Here is a 21934-nt window from a genome sequence, read left to right as displayed (position 1 = left end):
GCCTATATGCATATGCATAGCATATATGCCTACATAAGATTTTGGCATAAATTCCTAATCTTTTATGCATCTATATTTGGCTATTTGGGCAAAGGACAAGTGCACCAAAGTGTCATATACTCCTCCCACTGACTACATTCTCAGTTGCACCTTGCAATTTTGCCTGCAATTGTTTGTAAACCAGGTGACTGAAATAATCCGTATCATGAAAAATTAATATTGGAGCATTATTTTTTACTTGGATTATTTCCGTCATCTCCCTTACTGTATGGTTCTACAACCAGCTGAAGTGACACAGCCCAGGGATGCAGAAAGCAGCAGCGCAGAGGCAGCAGTGCAAGAGGATGAGGTGAGTAGGAATTTTAAGTTGTCTTTGCTGTTAGTCCGTGAATCACAGAACTATGGTCTAAAGCCTACCCTGCTGTAAGCCCACAGTTGTACTGATACAATCCTTTAGCTAGACTAGTATGCATTTCATTACAACAATTTTGTCTCTTCTGTATGATAAACTGCTTCGCTAACAAGGAAAACAAAAAGAAAAACAAAAGAAAAAAAAAATCTTTAGAGTAGAAACAAAGTTTGGTAACTCATAATTACGCATGTTGGGGTAAACACTTGAGTCATCAGAACACTTGACATTTGAGGAAAGGTAGATACTAGGGTGTAAACTATTTAAAGTTCTGTACTCAGAAGAGGTGTTTCATATGTAAGACACTGCAATTACTCATCTCGGTCTTCCCTGCCCCCTTCTCCCTGTCTCTGCACCTACATACACTCCCCCCCCCCCCCCCCCCCCCCGGCATGGTCACTTGTTTTGTTAGCTTTCTTGTTCCCTATGTCATCTACTGAAGGGCAGATTTGCAATCACTCTCAAACCCATGATTTCTTTCTTAATAATCTAAAATAAAACAAAATTATACCGGTCAATTTTCCCTTAAACACCTCCACTAGCTAAAATGAAGCATTTACTTAAATTAAAGATATCGGTACATTGACCAGAACAAAAAGCATGTCTAATGTATTTTGGACCTCTCTGGTGTATTTGAAGGTGCTCTACAGATCCAGTATGTTGCAAACTAGGGTTTCAATAACCCACATGGGGGAAACAGGTATGTATTTCCATTTAACATAATTGGTCTTAACTAGTTACCTTTAAACTGAGTAGCTCCAAACGGCACACATTGACTAGTTCTGCCATGCAGTTTTGTGGCCACCACTACTACTTTTTTTTTTTTTTTCGGGGGGGGGGGGGCGGGCGGGGAGGGGAATTCTCTGGTCACTTTACAGATTACTAATCTTGATGTTTCACCACCTAGAAAATCCATTAATATGTACCAAAACCTATCAATTCATTTTGTGTGTGTATAAAGATTTGTTTATCTTATCACCAAGAACAAAGTAAGCATGCCTCTACAAAACTCCACAAAAACAAAATTTATGCAGATGTCTTTCCTTTTTGGTTTTCCTTTAATTTGCAAATCTTGTAATCTAAGACTGAAGTTGACTGAACCAACATCTAAACCAGCATTGTAGTATCAGCCAAAAAACACAATCTGTTTCCCATTTATGTGTCAAGACTGTATCCTTCTTGGGGGCTGCGAAAACTATTGTTTTGAAAAGATTATATAGTGAAACCATACTAGACATTTCAGTCATTTTACTAGATGGAACGTTTGACTTTTAAAATACAAAAATGTGTATACCAAAAGCTAGTCAGAAACTCAGATACAAGGCAAAAGTTTAGAAAACACAAATTTCATCTTCCCTGGTAAAATACTCATTGTGGGGAATACAAGGATTGAGATTAGTGGCAAATCTCTCTACAGAATTTTTACATAAAGCAGGTGCCAGAAATTAATTTCAAAATGCAAAGTTTAAAATCTTAGATACACTAAAATAAATTTTTTTTTAAAGCAGGTTCTCAACCATGACTGTTACAAAGAATTTAAGATTTAAAATTAAGAAATATTAAACTGAATGTTAATACTGATATTCAAAGGAATGTAAGTTTTATCAGCATATATTACATCAATGACTACTATTAGGTTACATTACAAAAGAGATGCAACCCACACACCAAGTTACCCAGAAGTTGATTTCTAAGTTAATATGTTGTTAAATCTATGGGAGACATACTAAAAATTAACAAGATATTTTTAGACCTGTCAAAAATCTGTAATTCAATAAAACATTAGGGGATCGCCAGGGTAAACTACTGTATTTCTAAGTTACCAAAGAGGTCTTTCACCATGTAAATGACAACGAAAAAAATTTCAGGAATGAAATATAAATCTAAACATTGATTTTAGGCAAACATTAATTTGCATAAATTACTTTTATACCCATCTTTTTTTCACAATGAAGGAAAGAAGTCCTAGCATATTATTCATTAATTTCTTTCCATTGAAGTACACGGTACATTACAGGGATAGCAAAAAATATTGAAGTTATTTAATATAAGTGATATTTTTGAAGTTATTAATTCATGACTACTTGAAAATTCTTTGGATTCCAGATTGACAAATGTTCTACATTAAAAAGAAAACCTTTTTATCATATTTCCCTCATTATAGTGTATTTACTTTACAGCTAAAGGAAAAGAGAAGAATTTCCTGATGGTAACCACTAATGCAGACTAGTGGTCAGAACCAGGAAATCCCAGCTCCTAACTTGAACGTGTCAATATCTCATTGATATAGTCCTAAAAGATAAAATACTATTAAATGACAGTGCAGTGGATCTAGATAAAAACTATATTCTATCAGATTTGTATTACTTTAATGGTTTAGCATCTTTAACGCTTAAAAAACTTCCTCATGTAATTTTCATACCTGCTGAATTCAAATTTCTCAAAGATTTTTATGCATCTGAAGATAGGTACATGAGTCCATAAAATCACAAAACTTATCAACACATTTTTAAGTATGATCGTTCATCTCTCATGCAGAACTGTGTACACACAGTATTAATAGCTCTTTAACACATATGTTTTCTTATGGTCAAGAATATCATGTGACAATTTACAGTAACTCCTAAACTGTAATGAAGAGTTAATAACCTACTAAGGTTTTATCATGTCAGGTGTAAAATGCATTTATTCTTCACCTTCCATCCAAAAAATTAATAACTTCAAAACTTTCTACAAGAGCTACTGAAAATGGATTCTATGTAAACGATTGCCAGGGAAAAGAATTTAAATTAGAGTATTGCCTCCAGATACAGCAAAGTCCAAAAATATTCTTCAACAATAAGTCATTGTGCCAGCCACCAAATCTTCCAAAGTGTTAACGATGTCCCTTATTTATTAATAACAGATAACAACAAAAACTTATTTGGAAATCTCAAAATTACCAGGGATGTTCCAGGAAAAGAGTAACAATAGCTGCAAATTTGAGCAGAGCAACCAGACGTCAGAAATTTTCAAGAATTGGTAGGGAAAATCCAAATGATGATCAAGGCTGAAGAAGTCAAACTTTTTCCCCAGGATCATTCTCATTGGTAAATGGTTCTGACAGATTTTAGACAATAACCTGGGTAAAATTTGAATGGGAGAAAGCCAGAGGACTGTTGGAAGTAGCAGAAGCACTTCAGGAGGTCACACGTTTCTCCTCTAAAAAAAATAACAACCTGGTGTCCTAGTGCCCTGGGGATAAGGGCAGGGGGGCTGTGCTGGTGGACTTGTTTTCTTTTGAGACTACATCTTGCAAAGATAAGGACATTGGCTCTATTGACATAATCATGTCCAATCTCATTCAGTTTATATTAAAGAAAGACAATGTATTTTAATGTATCAGCGTAACAGATTGTGTGTTGGAAGACTTGGATTTCACTTCTGGATCTGTTTTGGACTAGTTGCCTTTGAGAAAATCATTCAGTCTTTTAGACACTCCATCTACCTTTCTGTTCAATGGGAAATATTTTAGTGTCAGTGTGACATCATTTCACTGATTATTTCACCTGCCATTTCAGTAGACAGAATAGGCCTCCTATTCCCTGCACATTTTCAGTAGTGTGCTGACAGCTGCAGTATTTCATGCCATAGCCAGCATAATCTCCAAAGTAGGTGAGGAGATGACTGTAGTGAAAATATCAAGTGCTTTAGAATAAATGCTCTAGAACAAATGTAGTATTTTCTTCAGATATACGACTAAACAAGGTGTTTTATCTGTCCACAACCATTAAGATATACAGGAAACGATGTTAAGCACAAAACCTCAAGTTAAGAGCAGAACTAAAATTGTGATTCAAGTTCAGAGGCCCTTCGTAACACAGCTGTTTTAGTGCTCTACACAAATTCTTTATGCATAACAATCATTATAGAAATGTAATCAAATGATCTATGAATGTAACAGAAGAAAAAAGTGTGACAGTGTGACACTCGAGACAATTTAAAAGAGTGTGACTCCAGTTGAGGGCATACTATCAAAGAACTCTTAACCTGAAAGGGACTGACAAAATAGGTAATTCGCAAGGACTTTCAAAAATAACTTGCAATGAACAGTAAATGCAGAAAAGTGCTTCAGAATTTTCTGTTGAAGGTTTACCACCATGAGCAAACTGGTTCTTTATTAAATGGGTAAAAAAGAGCGTGTAGCACAGTCTCCTTTTTTTAATGATGTGCTAGACTTCTTGTAACAGTGAAAAGCCTGATTTAAAATCTTCTATTTGCAGATATTTAACTACTGATAAGTAGTAACACAAACCTATCCATTCATTTTGAAAACATACGAGCTTTTTTGTGTAGAAAAGCAGAAACTACCAATAATCTTTGAATTATTTTCCGTTAACTGAGGAATACAATAACACAGTGAAAATAACGATCTTTATAGTTCATTCATTTCTCAGATATCTCAGATTCTAAAGCAAGGCTATGAAGGGAAGCTTTTTCCATCCAACATATCCTTTACGTATATAAATACACTGTTTGGATTAAGACAGAAACTCCTACAAGAGCAGTATCTGCATCTCCGGTTACATGCACTCTTATTTAGAAAAAGTTATTCACGAGATTACGTACACTTACAGGGCGGGGAAAAAAGGAGAAAAGTCTCTATAAACAGTTTTGCAAGTTGTAAACATATCAATAGAAAGACATTTCACTTCTTTGCCCTACATGGTTTTTGTTTTAAACATTTAAGGCAGGTAACATTAATATTCTAGTTTAACACAGTAATAATACATACAGAGAAATTTACAGAGACTTCATAGTCTTCCTCCACACCCAGAGTGATTAAATTCTTAATTGAAAAATGTGCGGCACAGAATTAGTCTTACTACTGTAAGAAGATTTACTTCAACTGTTTAGCCTTTGAATTGCTGTGTAAAGGATTACCCTTGAAAAACAAATATTTCCCTGTAGGTATAGATATAAATCCTTTGCATCGTCTGAATCAACATATCAAACAGACATTAAAATACCTTAAGGCCCTCTTTTATAAGAGGATTGGTACAACAATACTGTCCAGAGAGCACAAGACAAGACTGTTAACTTATTTTTCTAACTCAAAGAAGTAGATTTAACATGTATTTTGCTAATAAAGTGAGTGGCTGTAACAATGAAATTGCTTGGTGCTTGTAATTCATTTGGTATATGACTGCTGCTTGAAAGCATCTCTTAACTACTTTTTAAGACACAGAGATTGCTTTAGACACTTCTCAATAATAATTCTGACCAGGATTAGTATCAGAAAAGGCTAATCATAAAATTGTGATTACACTGAGAACAAAATAAACTTAAAACACCTCTTCATCTATTTTATATCAAGAGTCTCTATTTTTTTATTCCTTTTAAAAAGCTTAAGTCATAGGCAAATGTGTGCTGACACACCGAAAAAAATTTAAAAGCACTTCACAGTGTTATCCCATGAGCAAAGAGGGAATAGAGCTTTAAAGATGTAATCTACTGGGTTTTTTTAGATGACATTACAATTTATATATAGGACTTTATTCACGAAAATTATTCTTACCCAGAAGATCCAATGCTTTTGCACACACCAAGAAGAGGCCGCTTCTCAGAAAAATTATCACATTTCTGAGCACCTAAAGAGGGAAAACAAAAAAAGAAAAAGCAAATCACTATGTACTGTTTGTGTTACCTTTCAAAGTACAGCTGTGTATGTTGTGGGGGCCCAATATATTGGAAGGATATTGAATATATAAAACAAAAGTCACAGCCTGTACAATATTAGTAATAGAAATACAAATAACAGGCAGAGTCATGAACACTGGAAGAACTGTTCGTGAAAGAGATGGCAATGAGTAACAAAACAAGTAGCAAAATCGGGCCAGGACTTGGGAGTTTTTTTCGATTCATTTCAGTTGGGGTTAAGGATTCTGTAACTGCAACAAGTAACACTTGCTCACTTTTCATTGTTTTGTAAAAGTAGTCTGTAATAAGGCTGTCACCAACTCTGCATGGGTTTCACACATTGGTTTCCAATTTATTCTACTGAGGTAGAAGTGGAGTACAAGAGTGTTAACCATAAGAGCGCAACGTAAGAGCAGCCACTCCAGCACGTGACAAGCTGGGCTGCTAGTGTTTGCCCAAAGCACGGCCACGATTACAGCCCATGCCCTGTGCCTAAGAAAATACAAGATTAAATTCAAAACAGTCTTCAGTAAGTTCTGCCACGAAGCGATTTAAGCCTTTAAAGAAAGCAACCTCCAGTGAGACTCAGGCTATGCCTGCTGTTCACTCAAAGTGAAAACACAACTCTAAAACCAAATCCAATCTACTTTTAAGATTAGCTTCACCAGGTAACACCCCAGCAGCAGAGTTTGGCATGGGCTCGTCCTCTGCTCTAATTCAGCTGCTGCGACTGTTCTGCCTGCCCAGGGATCCATGCGTGCCGCCACCGCTGGCACCAGAGGTAGGCAATTAAAACCAGCCTTTCGTCTTCCCAAATTGCAGTCACACCTTCACTCCAGATCCGTCAAATTGTTAAATATGCCACACTTCTTAAAATGGTATTTTAAAAGTTTTAAAAACTTCGCCTTATTGCTATGTAAATAGAAATAAAACTAAAACTGAGTCAAAAATCTCTCTTCTACTTGTGAACAATGTTTTACTAAATTCCAGGGTATGCTTCTACCCAACTTAAATAATAGAATAACAACCAACAATGCTACTAAATTTCCTCTGTTTTCTTTCAACCTTTGCCTTTTTAATTATCTATCTATAGGTATATATGTAGTGAATAATGGAATTTTTTTTTCTCCATTATGCAGCAAACTCTTTGATCTATAAAGAATATTAGTGATATAGTCTGTTCAAAATTTAATTCACAAATACTGGTGTAGCTGCACTAAATCAATTATTCAGAAAGGCACAACAATTAACAATATACATTTTCACATAACAGTCTCTGTTAATTATTAATAACTTAGGTACATGCAATTAATTTATAACAAAAACTGTTCAGTACTCTCATCTGTACAAGGATAAGTCTTCCCTCCTACACATTTGAGTATTTATAAAGTCAAACGGGTCACATCAATAATTTCACCATCAACAATAGCTTTACAAGTAACCTAAAACAGCCAAATGTATTTTCCTTTTATTCCTATTATTCCAAGGGCTTTTATGAGTCATACCTGTACTGTATGTACTGACCTGTAAATTGATAAATGAAACATATAGTCTTCTTAAGAATCTGGCAACCAATTTGTTTTCTTCAGTACAAGTAACAGATGAACTCCATTTGTTTCTGTTCACTTAGCTAGTCTCTCAGCATTAAGGGTGAAATGCTGACTACCAGGAGTTCTGACATTGATTTAAGTGGAGCCAGGATTTTACCTTAAGTATTTAACTATACTTTTTTTTTTCCCAACTAGGATATATTAGAGATATGAATTCATATGTTTCTTTATGGTCTAGTTCTAAGTTTAACGACAAGAAAGGAGGAGCAAAGGGAAGAAAGGTGGTGGGGAGGACAGGGAAACAACTGCACAAAAGGAATACCAGTTTTTAATACCCACGATACAGATTTGCAAAATTTGTACAATAGGTGCTTAAACTTCCGATTTCAGTCTGTAATTACTGAGGCCCTCAATTAAAAAAAAAAAAAAAAAAATCCATTTTCTACTTCAAATATATACCTTCAGAATGTAAATATTAATACTGTAGAAAAGGATCATTATTTTGAGGACTCTGCAGGGCATTAAATCAGGTTAATAGCAGTCCCATTCATGAGATTGCAAAAACAACATGTGTTGTTTTCTGCAATGCTTAATGGAGTCAGCAACCCCTTCTAGTTCTGCGGTGGAATTTAATCTTCCAAGTTATAGTGGATTAATTTTTATTTGTAAAATTGTGTTTATTTGCATGTGCAATATACTGACGTTGTACACACCTGCTCCACACACAGTGTTTAACAAAATGCAGCAGGATGATTGAAATGAAAAACAGCTAGCTAAATCCCTCAAATACAAAAAGTATTGAAATCCTGTTGCAAAGTCTTTTTCTTAAACTCCTTTTATTCTAAATCCTTTTAATTCTGTCATACAACACTACAGCATTTGTAAAAAGCTGAAAATCCTGACAAATCACACAATTAAAGTAATGAAAACTGTCCTTCCTGCCAACAAGGCACCACCTTATCTACAACTCCATTTAGCTAAATGATATATGTTTTTTTAAAAACACAAATCTAACTTCAGTTAGTATACTTAAAGCTGAAAAAAATATCTGTGGCTAAATTAAATTTCATACAAATCAACATTTAGAACTCTATGAAGTCAAAAGGTTATCCACACATGAACTCAAAGCAGCTTATGTACTGTAGTTCTGATGAAACTGTGAATAGGTATCTCTTGGGCCTACTAAGGCCTCTCAATAATGCCAATAATAATAGTAAAAACAACAACAGCAGCAGCATACCTTTTTGAAGAATAAAAATGAAACTCCAGTGATTTTCACAGGAACTCAAAAGCTACTCAAAACTATGAAAAGTGGCCTCGTTTCCCTTGAGTAAGAAATACAGTGTATAAATGTCAAATTCTGACCTATTTAGCAATAGCATATATGCACGATGCAGTATATTTGTCTGGTATGTAATTCCACTGATCAAGTTCCATCGCAGCCATTTAATAATGCAGTGCATCTCCTGTTCAACTAAACCCCTCTTATTTCTATCAGTTACTTGAAAGTTGTGTTGCATTTGTGGTCCTGCCCCACGTCAGTGTAGTAGCCAACCGGTATCTGGAAATGCATTAGGCCACATGGCTGGCATTCACCACACACCGTTTTCACACCCTATTTTGCTTCTTCCTTTCACGGAGGCAGGGGGGGGAATCTTTCTGAACACTTCTTAATCACTACTATTTTGTGTCTGCTTTCTTATTGAACACAAATGCAAAAAAGCATACGTGCCACTTGAAACAGAAGTGAAGAGGTTCGAGTCACTCCTAAAAATAGTGTATGAATTCTTTCCTCACCCTCAGGGTAGCATCTATAAACACTCCATTTCCTGCACAGATAAGCTCTAACTGCATTACTCGGTATCATGCCTGATCAATGGCACTGCAACTGCTGTCCTCATCCCAGACCTTCAGGTGCTCCTTTAGGATTAATGTTCTAGACCATGAGCATCATATCATTCTATCTCCCTTAACTCCTAGCATCGCCCAGACATTTCAAGTTTCAAATTTCTCTCTCCAATACTTGCATCATCATACCTGTTTCCTACATCCCCCAAAAGTCATCACCCTAGAACCCCTCCAACTCCAGTTGATTTCCATATCTACTGCCTCCTCAGCCCATTCCACCCTCCCATTCCTCAGATGACAAGACAGCAATGTTACAAGAAGCAACGGTGGCTGGAGAACATTATCTTGGCAGAGAGACAGTTATGCATATTTATAGAATATATTTTTTGTTTTTCTTCTGCACCACAGTGTTATTCTCTGATAACTACGTAGCTTCTATATGAGGGGGAAAAAAAAAGAAAAATAAAAGATGACCTTGAAACATTTGCTAAAGATCAATGTTGCTAGAGTCACACATTAACTGAAGACAGATAGAAATATTTTGATTGAATCTTGTTTGAAAAACTTGAGACATATCAGTCTAATATGGTGAAAGTTTAAGGTCTAATAGTCTAAAGCATTGACATGATGTGGCCAGAACTGAAGTGGTGGGATACAGGTCAGTCCACACAGCTTCAAAGAAATTAGTATTTTAAAATGTCGTGCTCCAAAATTCTTCCCTATAATATCTGTAAAATGCTTACTTGCTATGATTGAGAATTCTGTTCTGTAATTTCTATAATCCACACACATTACCATTCATTAAACCATAACAACCCACATAACAGTTACAAAACACCAAAACTTAAATGCACACCTGCACAACCCACTTACGCCAATCCAAATCTAGCTACCAACTGCTACTGCTGGTTCAGCTTGTAGGGCTAGTTCCTCTGCTATACATACTATGCAATTATTTTGGCCTTCAGGGACTTAAAACCACTAAGCCACCCAAGTGGTTGAATACATACAAAACTCACATCTGCCTTCCTTTAGAAAGCAACCTAAATATTATAGTTCTTTTAAGTATACCTGCACATAAAGCTGAGTCAGCTTTTGAGGTTCAAATTTTATTTTACCAAAATCAAACATGTAAGCAGTAGAGTACAGAGATAAATCTGCTGCAAAATTTAAACTTTTAACAGTTTTAGATTTTCAAATGCAAAACTACTGTGTGCCAATTAATTTTAGCTTTTAATGTTAATTCTAGTTTTCAATCTTTCATCCATAAGGTTCCCTTGGTTCATAGTTATTTTAAACATAGTACCTCTGATTTTTCTTTTATTTCCTCTCTTATTTGCCTTTTTTTGCCTTTTTTTCCCTTATCAGTCAATTTGACTAAGCAGTAAAATTCACTGAGAGATGTAGGACTATTATATCATCTTTTCTGCAAGCACCATAATCTAGAAAATGGCAATAAATTAATTCAGTTCACTGGAGGAATTTATTTTCATAATGCTGAGACATGGAAATAGGTTTTACAGACAACAACTGATCTAAACTTCAACACACAAGCCTGTCATCACATACCTTTTAACCATGAATTACCACACACAATGCTATTCCTGAAGCTTTTCCTAGTTTCTTGATTGACTTATAAACTATGCAAGTGTACCTTAATAAATGGGATAGCACAAGGCAAAAAGCAGGTATTTGGCCAGGGTTTTGTAAAATGACCTGGGATAAGGAATGAAAAAACAGAAGACAGTAGCACTACCTCACTTCAGAAAGCAGCGACATTCTGATTTTGTAGGAGAAAGAATAGCAAAGCTATCCGAAGTAAATGCATGATTTCCTTATCACTGATTTCAGAAGTATATATGCAATATACCTCAAAATGAAGTCAAGACACAACAAAATTTTTAAAAATACTAGAAGAGTTCTGAATCTTTATTATTAGTGACTTCACAGGTCAAAGAACCTAAATACTACAGGGAACCTAAATAAGTAATATTTTTAATGTTTCCATAAGTGTCATGGAAATGTTAATCAAAAGAGAAAAAGCACAAGACAAATGTAGAAATAACCAAGACAGAATACTTAATAAAACTCAGTATCATTTCAATTCTGCAAGTATGTATACATGCAGTCAGTTACCTCAGAAAAATGAGAAAGGCATCATCTAGAAGTGGTGAAAAATGAGAAAACATGTTGAACAAAGAATGCGAATAATTAGGTTAGTGTGGGTAAATAGAGCCATTAGGTATTGTGTGAGAGAAAGCGCAATACAAAGTAACTTGAGCAGTAGTGAGGACACAAATCACAAATTTGAATCATATAAAATGGAGGAGGGAGTTAATACACCCTGATTTTTGCTTGGTTCTCTCGCGATCACTAACTACAATGATGTTACCATCCATAGTTTCCTCTTCACAGAGAATGGTAGCTAAATTTAACCATCAGAGTTCGAGCTTCGTTTTGTTTTGTATCTACCACTTAATATTTTCTCCCTCCTAATAATTACAAACTCACACAAATTTGTCTTCAAACACATCTTTTTTCCTTTGCATGCTTGTTTTATCTTAAGAGACAGAGAAATCCAGCAAACCAGGCACCTGTATACATATAAATAAGTACTAAACTCAATCACAGCAAATACATTTGAAAGTGAAGAACTAGGCGAGTTAAAAAGCCATGCCAACCAGATGGCTCAGCAGATAATGCAGCATGTGGCACGCAAAGTGCCAGAACTTAGTGTTCTTATTTCTAAGACTGACAGCGTCCAGACAGAGATGTTCTCATATTCTGAATATTAGCTATGCAATTTATCTCCTCTCTTAAGCCCGAAATGTGGTCACAGTGTAAACCTTCGGTCTCCAAAAAGGCCCTTTATATTGCAAGCTGTAGAAAATAATCAAAGGCAACAGTAGCTATTCTCTGTCTGCAGAGAAGAGTCAATGTCTACGTTTTTCAGTGTTATTTACAGAAATATCTCAATTCTTTCTGGACATACTATCCAGGCTGCAGACCAACCATGCCACGGACACAGAGATATCAAAGTGCTGCAGTGCTGGGCCAGGTCAGGTCTTGCTTGGATTGTTAGCTCAGACAAAACCCTGCATGAACATTGCAGTATAGCTGCCAGGTCAGAACAGTTCCAGGAGCCATTTAACTGCTCTAGCATGGCATAGAGCCTGAACTAATAAACCTCACCGGATCTGAGCTGGCAGCGTGCAAGGCCAGCTCCAGATACCGCACCATGTTCCTGCTACTAGGACCACTTATAACCTGCTAAATCAGATTTGAGGAGGTCTCCTTTGCAGTAAGTCTGCATGAAATAAGCCTGCATGAAATAACTCTTTTGAAACAATGCTTTATTATGTTATGAAGCACATGATGCAGCAGAGGATCTAACATCAAAGGACTATAGTATTTTTACAAAATAGTTGACAAACTATTAAGTTCTGCTACTGTAAAGTCACCAAGTTAAAACCATGAGCTTTCCTTTCACACCTGGGAATGAGCTGCTTATCACAAACTAAGATCTGTTTCTCTGTTTCTAGGAACATGCCAAATCCATCCACCAAGAGAGTCCTATTTTCAATAATTCCCTTTTTACAGCTTTACAGTAAAACAGTGTTTGAGCCTACTGATGGTAATCAGCTTCTCCTTTACAAATTCCTTTTATTTTGTTCAGAATCATTAAAGCTCATGTGTTAGTTATCCAAGGCTTCTTATTACAGCTTTACTTTTATCTGATTCCAGATACTGGTCAATGATACATTCATGTACTCTTAATCAGAGATTTATTTAAACCAAGCCATGTAAAAAGAGACCAAAACACGTTTTTAAAAGGTTTGACTTAATTTAATATGAGCTAATTTGAATAGTTTTCTAATGTAACAACTATCATTGTCAGATGCTAAATATATGCAATTTAGAGACAGAGAGTAAGTCCTTGAAGGAGTTCATAAGCAGTGTAACTTACTAGCTTGAAAAATCAGAAAGCACTATTTTACTATCAGAAAAAAGAGCACTTATAGGTTCTTCAATTAATTTACTTCATTTTCATTTCCACTTCTCTTTCTACTCTTTTTTCCTTTGAGAGAGGAAGGGGCATAGACATCCAATACTTAATGACACACATAACAGGAAAAAAACATAGCTCATCAGGAATTATGCAGTGTTCCCATAAACATAATAAAGGCACAAAAGGCACAAATAAATAATAAGGCACAAAATGCTTGTGAAGTATTTTGCTTTAAATTACTTTATCCTATAATAGTTACAGAACCAAATATACTCATACTTTGTACACTCCTCTGCTCAGGAAATCACTGAGACAACATAAGATATGTCCATTAAACCTTTAACTTTCTTCATTTACTTTCTTTGAAACACTCAAATTATAATTTACTATTTTTGTAATTAAAATTTAAATAATTAAATTTTAGGCTCTATTTTTTGAGTTCACTAATTAATTCATAATATACTAGTAAAATTTGTAATCCAGCAGAATCCCATAAAACCTTGGTCATACTAGAAGTACATTATTTTCGTCTGAGAAGTAAAACAAGGCAACCAATTTAAACTAGAAATACTACTCAGCAGCTGTACAGAATACCTTGCCCAGTTACACACTTACTGATTTGTGGAGCTGGTAAAATCCGTGCAGCTCGAACTGGACCATGGCGGACAGAAAAGAGTTCCTGAGCTTCACCACTGATCTGCAAAACATATGGATTATGAATATGCAATGTAAAAAATATATACACTTATAAAAATATATATATTTAGTAGGTAAGAAAGTAGGTAGAAAGACATTGTACGAAAGGTCGGTAAGACATTGCCTTTCTAACCAACCATCTGCAATTTCTCTACATGAGAATATCTTGAAGTCTTGAATTACACACATTGTAGTAACAAAGACGGCCTGCCTCTAGAAATGCGTGGCTTAGACTCCGTGAATGAGATACTAGCAGTACTACTACTAAAAGAAACAAGACTTGGAAGTTGAATGCTGACTAAAATTAACGAAAGTTCAAGAAATTTGAAACACAAGCATTTATTCTACACAGTGCATGTTGCAAAGAAAAATGCTAACTAACCAGTGATCAAGAGTGGCAAACATTGGTGGTAAAAGATCAGAGAATTTGATATATTGGTACGTTCCATATTCTCCAGGTGTGAAAATTATGTTTAAAAATAGGGAGTCAAACTAATTAAGTTTGTCACTAATGGCAATATTGAAAAGATTAAATCAGAAGCAGTTAAGAAGAATTTCCAGACTTCCTGTAAATGGTCAGTCAGAATGCATTTTCATAACTGCCTGGTAATGGATCCGATATGGAACGTCAAACTTCAGGAAAATGGCAAACATTATGAAGCTCATTTCCAAACAACCAACAACTTAAAACAGATGTAATGAGACTAAGAACATAGCCAAGATGTTGGCATAAAGTTTTGCCAAACAAGCAGTTTACGGTATCAGAAGTTAATACAATTTGGAACAAGGTTCTTATGAATCAATAAACTATAAATCCAAGTTAGCTTTTTGAAATGTCATTTTATAGTTGTTCCCATTTCTTTCTGCACTTCAGATCACACGTTCAAAAAGTTAAAATACTACTACTGTTTGACCAACAAATCATAAGCATAGTACTTCAGACTCTTAGCTTACTTCCAATCTGAACCCCGAGCCTCATTATTTATTATCACTGTTTTAGATAATGTGGGCAGAATGAAACTTACCCCATTGAAACATAAGTCTTCCATAAGATTACTTTGAAAACACTATTTACTACAGAGGTAGCCCATCATTCTGTAAACAGTAAGTAAACATAGAATGTAGTGAACTACTGCTTTTCTATATTACACCTGGAATAACATTCAAGCTACACAAATTTGGGGAAATAACATTCTTAGCCATTTTAGATTTGCAGACAGCTAGCAGTTCCACATTGGTATGAATCAACATTACTGCCAACGATGTGATCAGAATTATTCCTGATGGACACAACAGTTTTAAAAATGTAATCAATATGAGAATTAATCCCTTAGTCTACCCTGCTCTTATTTTATTAGGCAGATGTTCCAATCGTAACAGATTCTCCTCTTCCAGCTAGCAGCATCATCTGAACAACATACAACATTGTAGTACTCCAGCTTCTGCAAAACAAGTTTAATTCTCCCTCTGGGACAGCTAGAGGCCTCTGCTCTGAAGAGCTTGCTGACCAGATTCTACACAAGACAAAAGAATGATGATCAGAAATCAACTCAGTAAAGGTTTGCTGATCATGAGTTTGGAGGACAGTGTGGAGAAAAAAAAGCACACAGATAACATCTGCATCCAGAAAAGACAGCTTGGAAAATAATGCACAGCTAAGTAAAAAATGAGAAAAATTAAAGAGAGAGAGAAAGAGAGAGAGTAATAAAGAGATGAAAGGAGATTAAGACGTTTTCTATCCATTGGAACACACCAGCTCTATGAAAAGGGAAAGGAGGAAATGGAGAAGAAGAAAAATATAAGGCTTTGGAACTATTATTATTGGCAATTAAAGATTTTTTCCCCCAAATAATGAAAATGCTGTTTCACATGTGTATGCACATCAATGGCTATGAATGAAAACAAGAGGGAAAAGAACTAGCATAACAAAAGTATGGAAGAAGTGACTCACATAAAATAATCCAACCCAATTCAGTCACCTCCTTCTACTTTTTAACTATGCCAGCACATCAGCTTTAACTCCAATCTACTTCAAATAAAGTTATAGTCCCACAAGTAAGATACATGAAGAAGGCCAAGCCTTCTTAACTCAGTTTCTGCTCTTAAATATACTGAACTCCAGAGAGCATGTTTATTTAGCCTGTGATGCCAAGACCTGGTAGAGCTTAAAGTTGAGATTTTCAAAGAAAAGCCTAAAATGTACAAATACAAATGAAGTTTATTTGTACTTCAGCACCTAACACGAAAATCCCAGCCCAGCTCTTCTCATGCATATAATGTTTCTACTTTTTAATAATTAATATTCATTATTTGAAAGATAACTATTTTATCATTTTATACTGGGGGGAAATTACAGAAGGAAATGTTAAATGGACTAACCAAAGACACAGAATCAGACAGTGACGAGATTATAAGTAGTTTGCTCCTAACTGTTTTGAGACCGCTGTAATGTGTAATACTGTAGTGTAACATGTCCTTTCCTCTCAGTCTGTGTAGGATTTTTTTTTCCCCCAGGAAAGGGGAAACTGTGTTGAACTAAGAAAAAAAGGCAAGTAAACGTTCAGATAACTTCAGCCATCTGTACAGCTTATGTACTTAGCAGGTTATATGTTGCTGACTCCTTGGAGCCAAAAAGGAGCAAATTTTAAGATACACCTCTACTGCACATTTTGTAATGAAAATACAAGATCCCATCCAACTACTGGCATCTCATTTGTAAAGAAAAAGTCAAATTCAGTAAAAAGCACAAAAAAGTTTACAAAAAATATGGACATGACACTACAACATGGTCCAGATTAAAACACCAATACTTAATCAATCATAGCTCCATAAAATAACAGTTTTCTTACGGGATTTTTTTTGAATTTGATGTCCTTAACTGTTCTACAGAAACAGGAAATCATAGCAGGCATTGGACTTTGTTGTGTGCCCTGAATTAGTAAGAGCTTGGTTTTTCCTCTGGTTTGTTTGGCATTGAAAAATGCATTAAGGCTTTAGAGTTCAAGATTTTCTGCGACTTACAATTAACTTTTTTTAAACACTACCACCAGCAGAAGCTTCTGCTATTTGCAGTCTAATAAAATTCTGAATTAACTGTGGTTGATCCTAATGCCCTTCATTTAGCTATATAAAACATAAAACTTTATTACCATTGCTGAGGCCACATGTATCAATCTTGACTGAAAGCACCATCTTCAGAGTAGAGAGATTATATATTCTGATCTTCCTGCCAGTTCAGGCCTTATCTCACTCCTGAGGCAGCCAACATAGACAGCCAATCTTTTCTGTGAATGGGACACTTATTCCACTAGGAACTAAAGTGGGACAAGGAACTACATTTAACATAAGCCCAGCCCCATCGCTAAATGGACAACAACTTTGTCACTGCCAGTTTGGGTGAGATGTGGGCTGGCAAGTTTAAGTAAAAGGCTCCACATCCCGTTACCAGTCCCTGGAGCTACACAGTCTCGTAAGCATAGACAAAATATAAATAGATTTCATGAACTGAAAACAGAGCTTTAAATTCTTCAAAAAGCACCTGTGAAGAAACCCGGCTGTGGCTGCCATTTTGGATTTGATCCAGCTAAGTAGCGAGTCCCTGTGGCAGCTTTCAAAGCTCTTAAAAGTTTTTCTTTCCCATTCCAAAAGCCAAGAATATTTCCAAACAGGTTTCAAGAATTGAATATTAAGCTATAAAAGCAGCTTCAGGTACTCGTTCTATGAAAGAGTGAATCCAAAATGACGGCTCCAAGCCGGTCTGATAGAACATGTCAGCTTTCCCAGCGCCTGGTATCAAACCACAAGCCCCAGACCTACATGGAAGGCTGCAAGCAAAGAACACGCCGATTCAAAACCTGGCCCCCAATGAAGTCCTCATCGCTCTCTCCCAACAATGACAGATTGAAAGAGGAAGAAGAACCCTCTCCTCCACTTAGACGTCTTGCGCTACTGCTTAAAATACGACAGACCAGAAATCTGGAGCACTGGTTAATTTTTGATGACAGAGCTTTATTGTTTGGAGCATACCAGTTTGCACCCATAAAAAAACAGAACAAAGGAAGTTTTGTTCACACTAAGGATAACTAATAGTTTCCAACCATAGAAAATGGTTTTCACATGGTGAAAAAAAAATGTCAAACATACACCAAACTGAAACAAAACTCAAAACTCAATGTTAAACTACTGTGCAGCCATACAAAAGCAAACTGCTTTAAAAACTGTCACAGAGCATAGGGAAGATACCAGGGTTCGGTGTTTTTTTTTTTTACTATTCTGATATGTTGCAATTATTACCTAGATTATCATGATATGATGTTAAAATATGACAATAAGCAACTGACAGATATCACCACAAAATACTGTTTGATATAATCACGTTAGGTTAAAGACTACTACCAGTCATCTTGCTACTGAGAGAGTAAGGAAGGACTGTAAGTAAAAGGACAATTTTTATCATTTTAGTTTAGAAATTCAAACAGTCCACTTTTTCATTCAAAACAAATCTCCATAATTATCTAGAGATTACAAGAATTTAGATGCTCAAAGAATATTACAGACATTTACTCTAGTTACTGAATTAAGTATGAAATTGCACCTAGCATTTAAAATTATGACAACGCTAATTGAATTTAAAAAACAATGAAAGCTTAGAAATTGTTTTGGTTACAGTTTCCTCAACATTCTCGCTTTATTTGTCATACATTTTGAGGAGTTTTAGCATGATCAGGCTGCAGGCTCCCTATAAAATTTTAATTTGGGGGACAGTTCTGCATTGTTTCTAATCACTTTATTTCTACAAAAAGACAAGGATGACGCAGACAATATTGGAAGGAGGCAGAATTTGGGTAAAAACACCCTTCATGAGTCCTCATTTTAGCTTTGACCCCGTCTAAGGAGAGCCACATGGAACACCGTTTGGACTTTTCTGATACCTCTCACCACATCCTTTTCAAAGGTTGTTGCACATGCTTTTTTTCCTACTGATGTAGGGTATAATATGAGTTTAAAAAAAACTTCCAACAGTTCTGCAGTCACTTTATGGCTGTAAAACCAGAAAGTTTCTTACATACTGCTAGCATCTGCAGTGTAAAAAACCAAAGCCTCAGAAAATGATTTGCATAGATGTTTTGTAAAGTCCTTAGACATTTTTCAGGGTTACTAGGTCAGGTCATTACTACATTTTTCCAAGTGTCTAATACAAGCCTTAACAGCGGTACCCTCTATCAGAAGGAGGTCTGGACAGAGGAAGGGTCGCAGCTTACTATGCGATAAGCGACTAGTCCTTTTCCCAGCTCTAAAATGGGAAGAATTACAAAGGGACTAAGAAGACCACATCGAAACCCCAGCAGTCAGGGCTTTTCATGAACAATTGAGAAAACAAAATGGAACTGGCATGTCTGACTTACCATATACATCCATCTGTACATCCACATACACACACCATCTGCTGTACAACTGCAGTTTTAACAACTTAAAAGTCATACTATTATTGACAGCAGCATTTAAAGAAATTTAAGGTCTGGCAGTAGAAAAATGGCAGTGCATGATGCCATCCTTGTCCAACAAGTCCTCTGCATTCCAGAGGTCTCTACACGGAAGTCACCTACCATGTGGGCTGACGCATCCCGTCAGTCTGTGGCAGTGTCATTATACCACAGCCTTTAAGTATTTTTCACTAAATATACAGCCGTGTTTGTTATTAAAAGGTCCCTTTGGTAGTTCCTACTTTATTCAACTCAAGCTTGATAATTCTTTTTTAACTGTAACATGAACCATTAAATTAAGATGATTTTTCTACTTCTGAAGCTTCCAGCATACAATGAAAAAAAAATTATCTGTCACAAAACCAGCCAACATGCATCTCCCTGAACAGGAACATCTAGAACAGATACTTGGAAACCACATTAGGCAGAAACCAGTTCCAATTGTATTTGAAACATGAAACTGGGAGCAAGGGAAAACCAAATTCCAAATAAAACACAAAACTACGCTGCACAATTATCAAATAGGAACTTCTAGTCATACTTTTGTATATTCCCAGATTTCTCCCCACTTAGCAAGGCATATTTTAAGAACACTTTTAACCTTTCCACCCCCATTTCAAAACAAAGATCAAAGGAAAATCGTTTGGACGGACACCTTCCGCTTCTTATGCAATACAGATTTAGACACTACACTTCAGAACCCAGCAGTCCAAACATTATTTCAGTCCTTTGAAGCAGCCCTAATGGTATCTTCCATTTGCAAGTAACACTTCTGTAGTCAAAGATCTTACTCCAAGGAGATGTTAATGTGAAACCACTCAGACTGCAAAGAGACACACACTCCTGGAGGCAGACTGCGAAGGTGTTTAGAAGTCAATGTAACACCATTACGGAGAGTGTCAGCTTAGAAGCTGTCATAAACACTTCATAATCACTCAGACACAAACCGGACTGCCTGCAACACATTACTTTATTAAGTGCTGAATAGAGGTTCAATTGTACGAATAAAAAGCACAATGCTACAGATAATAGCCTTACTGAGTAGATTTTCACATAAATGTCAAATTGTTGCTTTTCCAGATTGAAAGGTTTTTAAACTATAGAGATCTGTTTTTTTTCTTAACTGGAATAATGTTGCTTAATTACAAGCTAAATACTCAGCAAGATCAAGAAGAAAGGTTTGTATAATACCAAAGGACAAAAAAAGTGGTGCCAAATAAACTCTAACTATGTCAGTCACATAACTGCCAGATTTTATTTTACTCAGACTATGTAAGCAAAAAAATGAGATGGAGAAACAATAACATGGAAAAAAAACAGGTTATGTTACCTCCAAATTTGTTGGATATACAAATCCTGCTCCGAAAAGATATTTAAAATTGATGTTAAAGACTATCAATCTGAGAAATTCTCCAAGACCATCTTACTAACAAAGGAACCATTCCAATGTTGAAATTATGCTAACACATATAAATTGCACAGGTCAAAGCACCCCTCTGGATGTGATCTCAGAATTTCACAGAATATACAAATGAAGGACTGACAAAGTGATGCAATATCTCTACAGCTGACATTCTTAAGATGGATGGTAAAAATATTTCCACATTTGGCATTTTTTCCATTTCACTGGACTTAACCCCTACCCATTAAAAAAAACCTCTGCAAAAAATGAACAACACCAAGAGAAACTGTCCTGCGATTTCATTTTTCTTATTTTACCTAAAATATTAAATACTATCAAAATCTAAGACTTACGAAGAAGTGAAATACACTGGGGGGAAAAAAGACAACCTGGCTGTATCGTCCTACTGAAAAAGAAGGTAACATCAGGTATTCCGTGGCCTAACTTGTGGTTAATTCAGACACAAGAAGGGGAAGAAAAAAAAGAAAAAAAGAAAAAACCCACGCACAAACCCAAAGAAAAACCCTCTTTTCCCCTAGGAAACACGGATAAGCTACCTTGTACTACCTGCCTGACAGTAGACACAGTAAACACACTTACTCCACATAAGCCTGGATAAACAAAGTAGTTTAACTCATCGTTTGTTAGTAATCTCCATCAAATTATTTCATGCTTACTGCAGTGTACCATGGGGTAAGAGTTTAAACGCAGACAGTTAATGCAGAACAGGTTACACCGAGCTAATGTGTTCACGTACCAAAGAACTCAGACTCTCTTCTTCCGTTCTTGCTTTCCTTATCCACATAAGATCCCACCTCACAACAAATTTCTCAAGGGCATTGATACAGATAGCTCTGA

The 21934-nt window shown here is 35.8% G+C and overlaps 1 protein-coding gene across 1 annotated transcript in view; it reads right to left on the bottom strand.

Annotated features, from left to right (window-relative positions):
- LOC104074952 (breast carcinoma-amplified sequence 3) overlaps window positions 1-21934 on the bottom strand; it is a gene marked incomplete at its 3' end in the record, with an annotated part of 75303 nt that overhangs the window by 44488 nt on the left and 8881 nt on the right. Inside the window, exons 5-6 of the mRNA XM_009575270.1 lie at window positions 14111-14192; window positions 5967-6039 (exon numbers count right to left, since the gene is read on the bottom strand). Coding sequence (XP_009573565.1) covers window positions 5967-6039; window positions 14111-14192 — 155 coding nt within the window. The remainder of the gene's footprint in view (window positions 1-5966; window positions 6040-14110; window positions 14193-21934) is intronic.

Source organism: Fulmarus glacialis, unplaced genomic scaffold (assembly GCF_000690835.1).
Source record: "Fulmarus glacialis isolate BGI_N327 unplaced genomic scaffold, ASM69083v1 scaffold22270, whole genome shotgun sequence".
NCBI lineage: Eukaryota > Metazoa > Chordata > Aves > Procellariiformes > Procellariidae > Fulmarus > Fulmarus glacialis.
The sequence above is the reverse complement of the archived record's forward strand: the minus strand, read 5'-3'. Positions and strand labels throughout refer to the sequence as shown.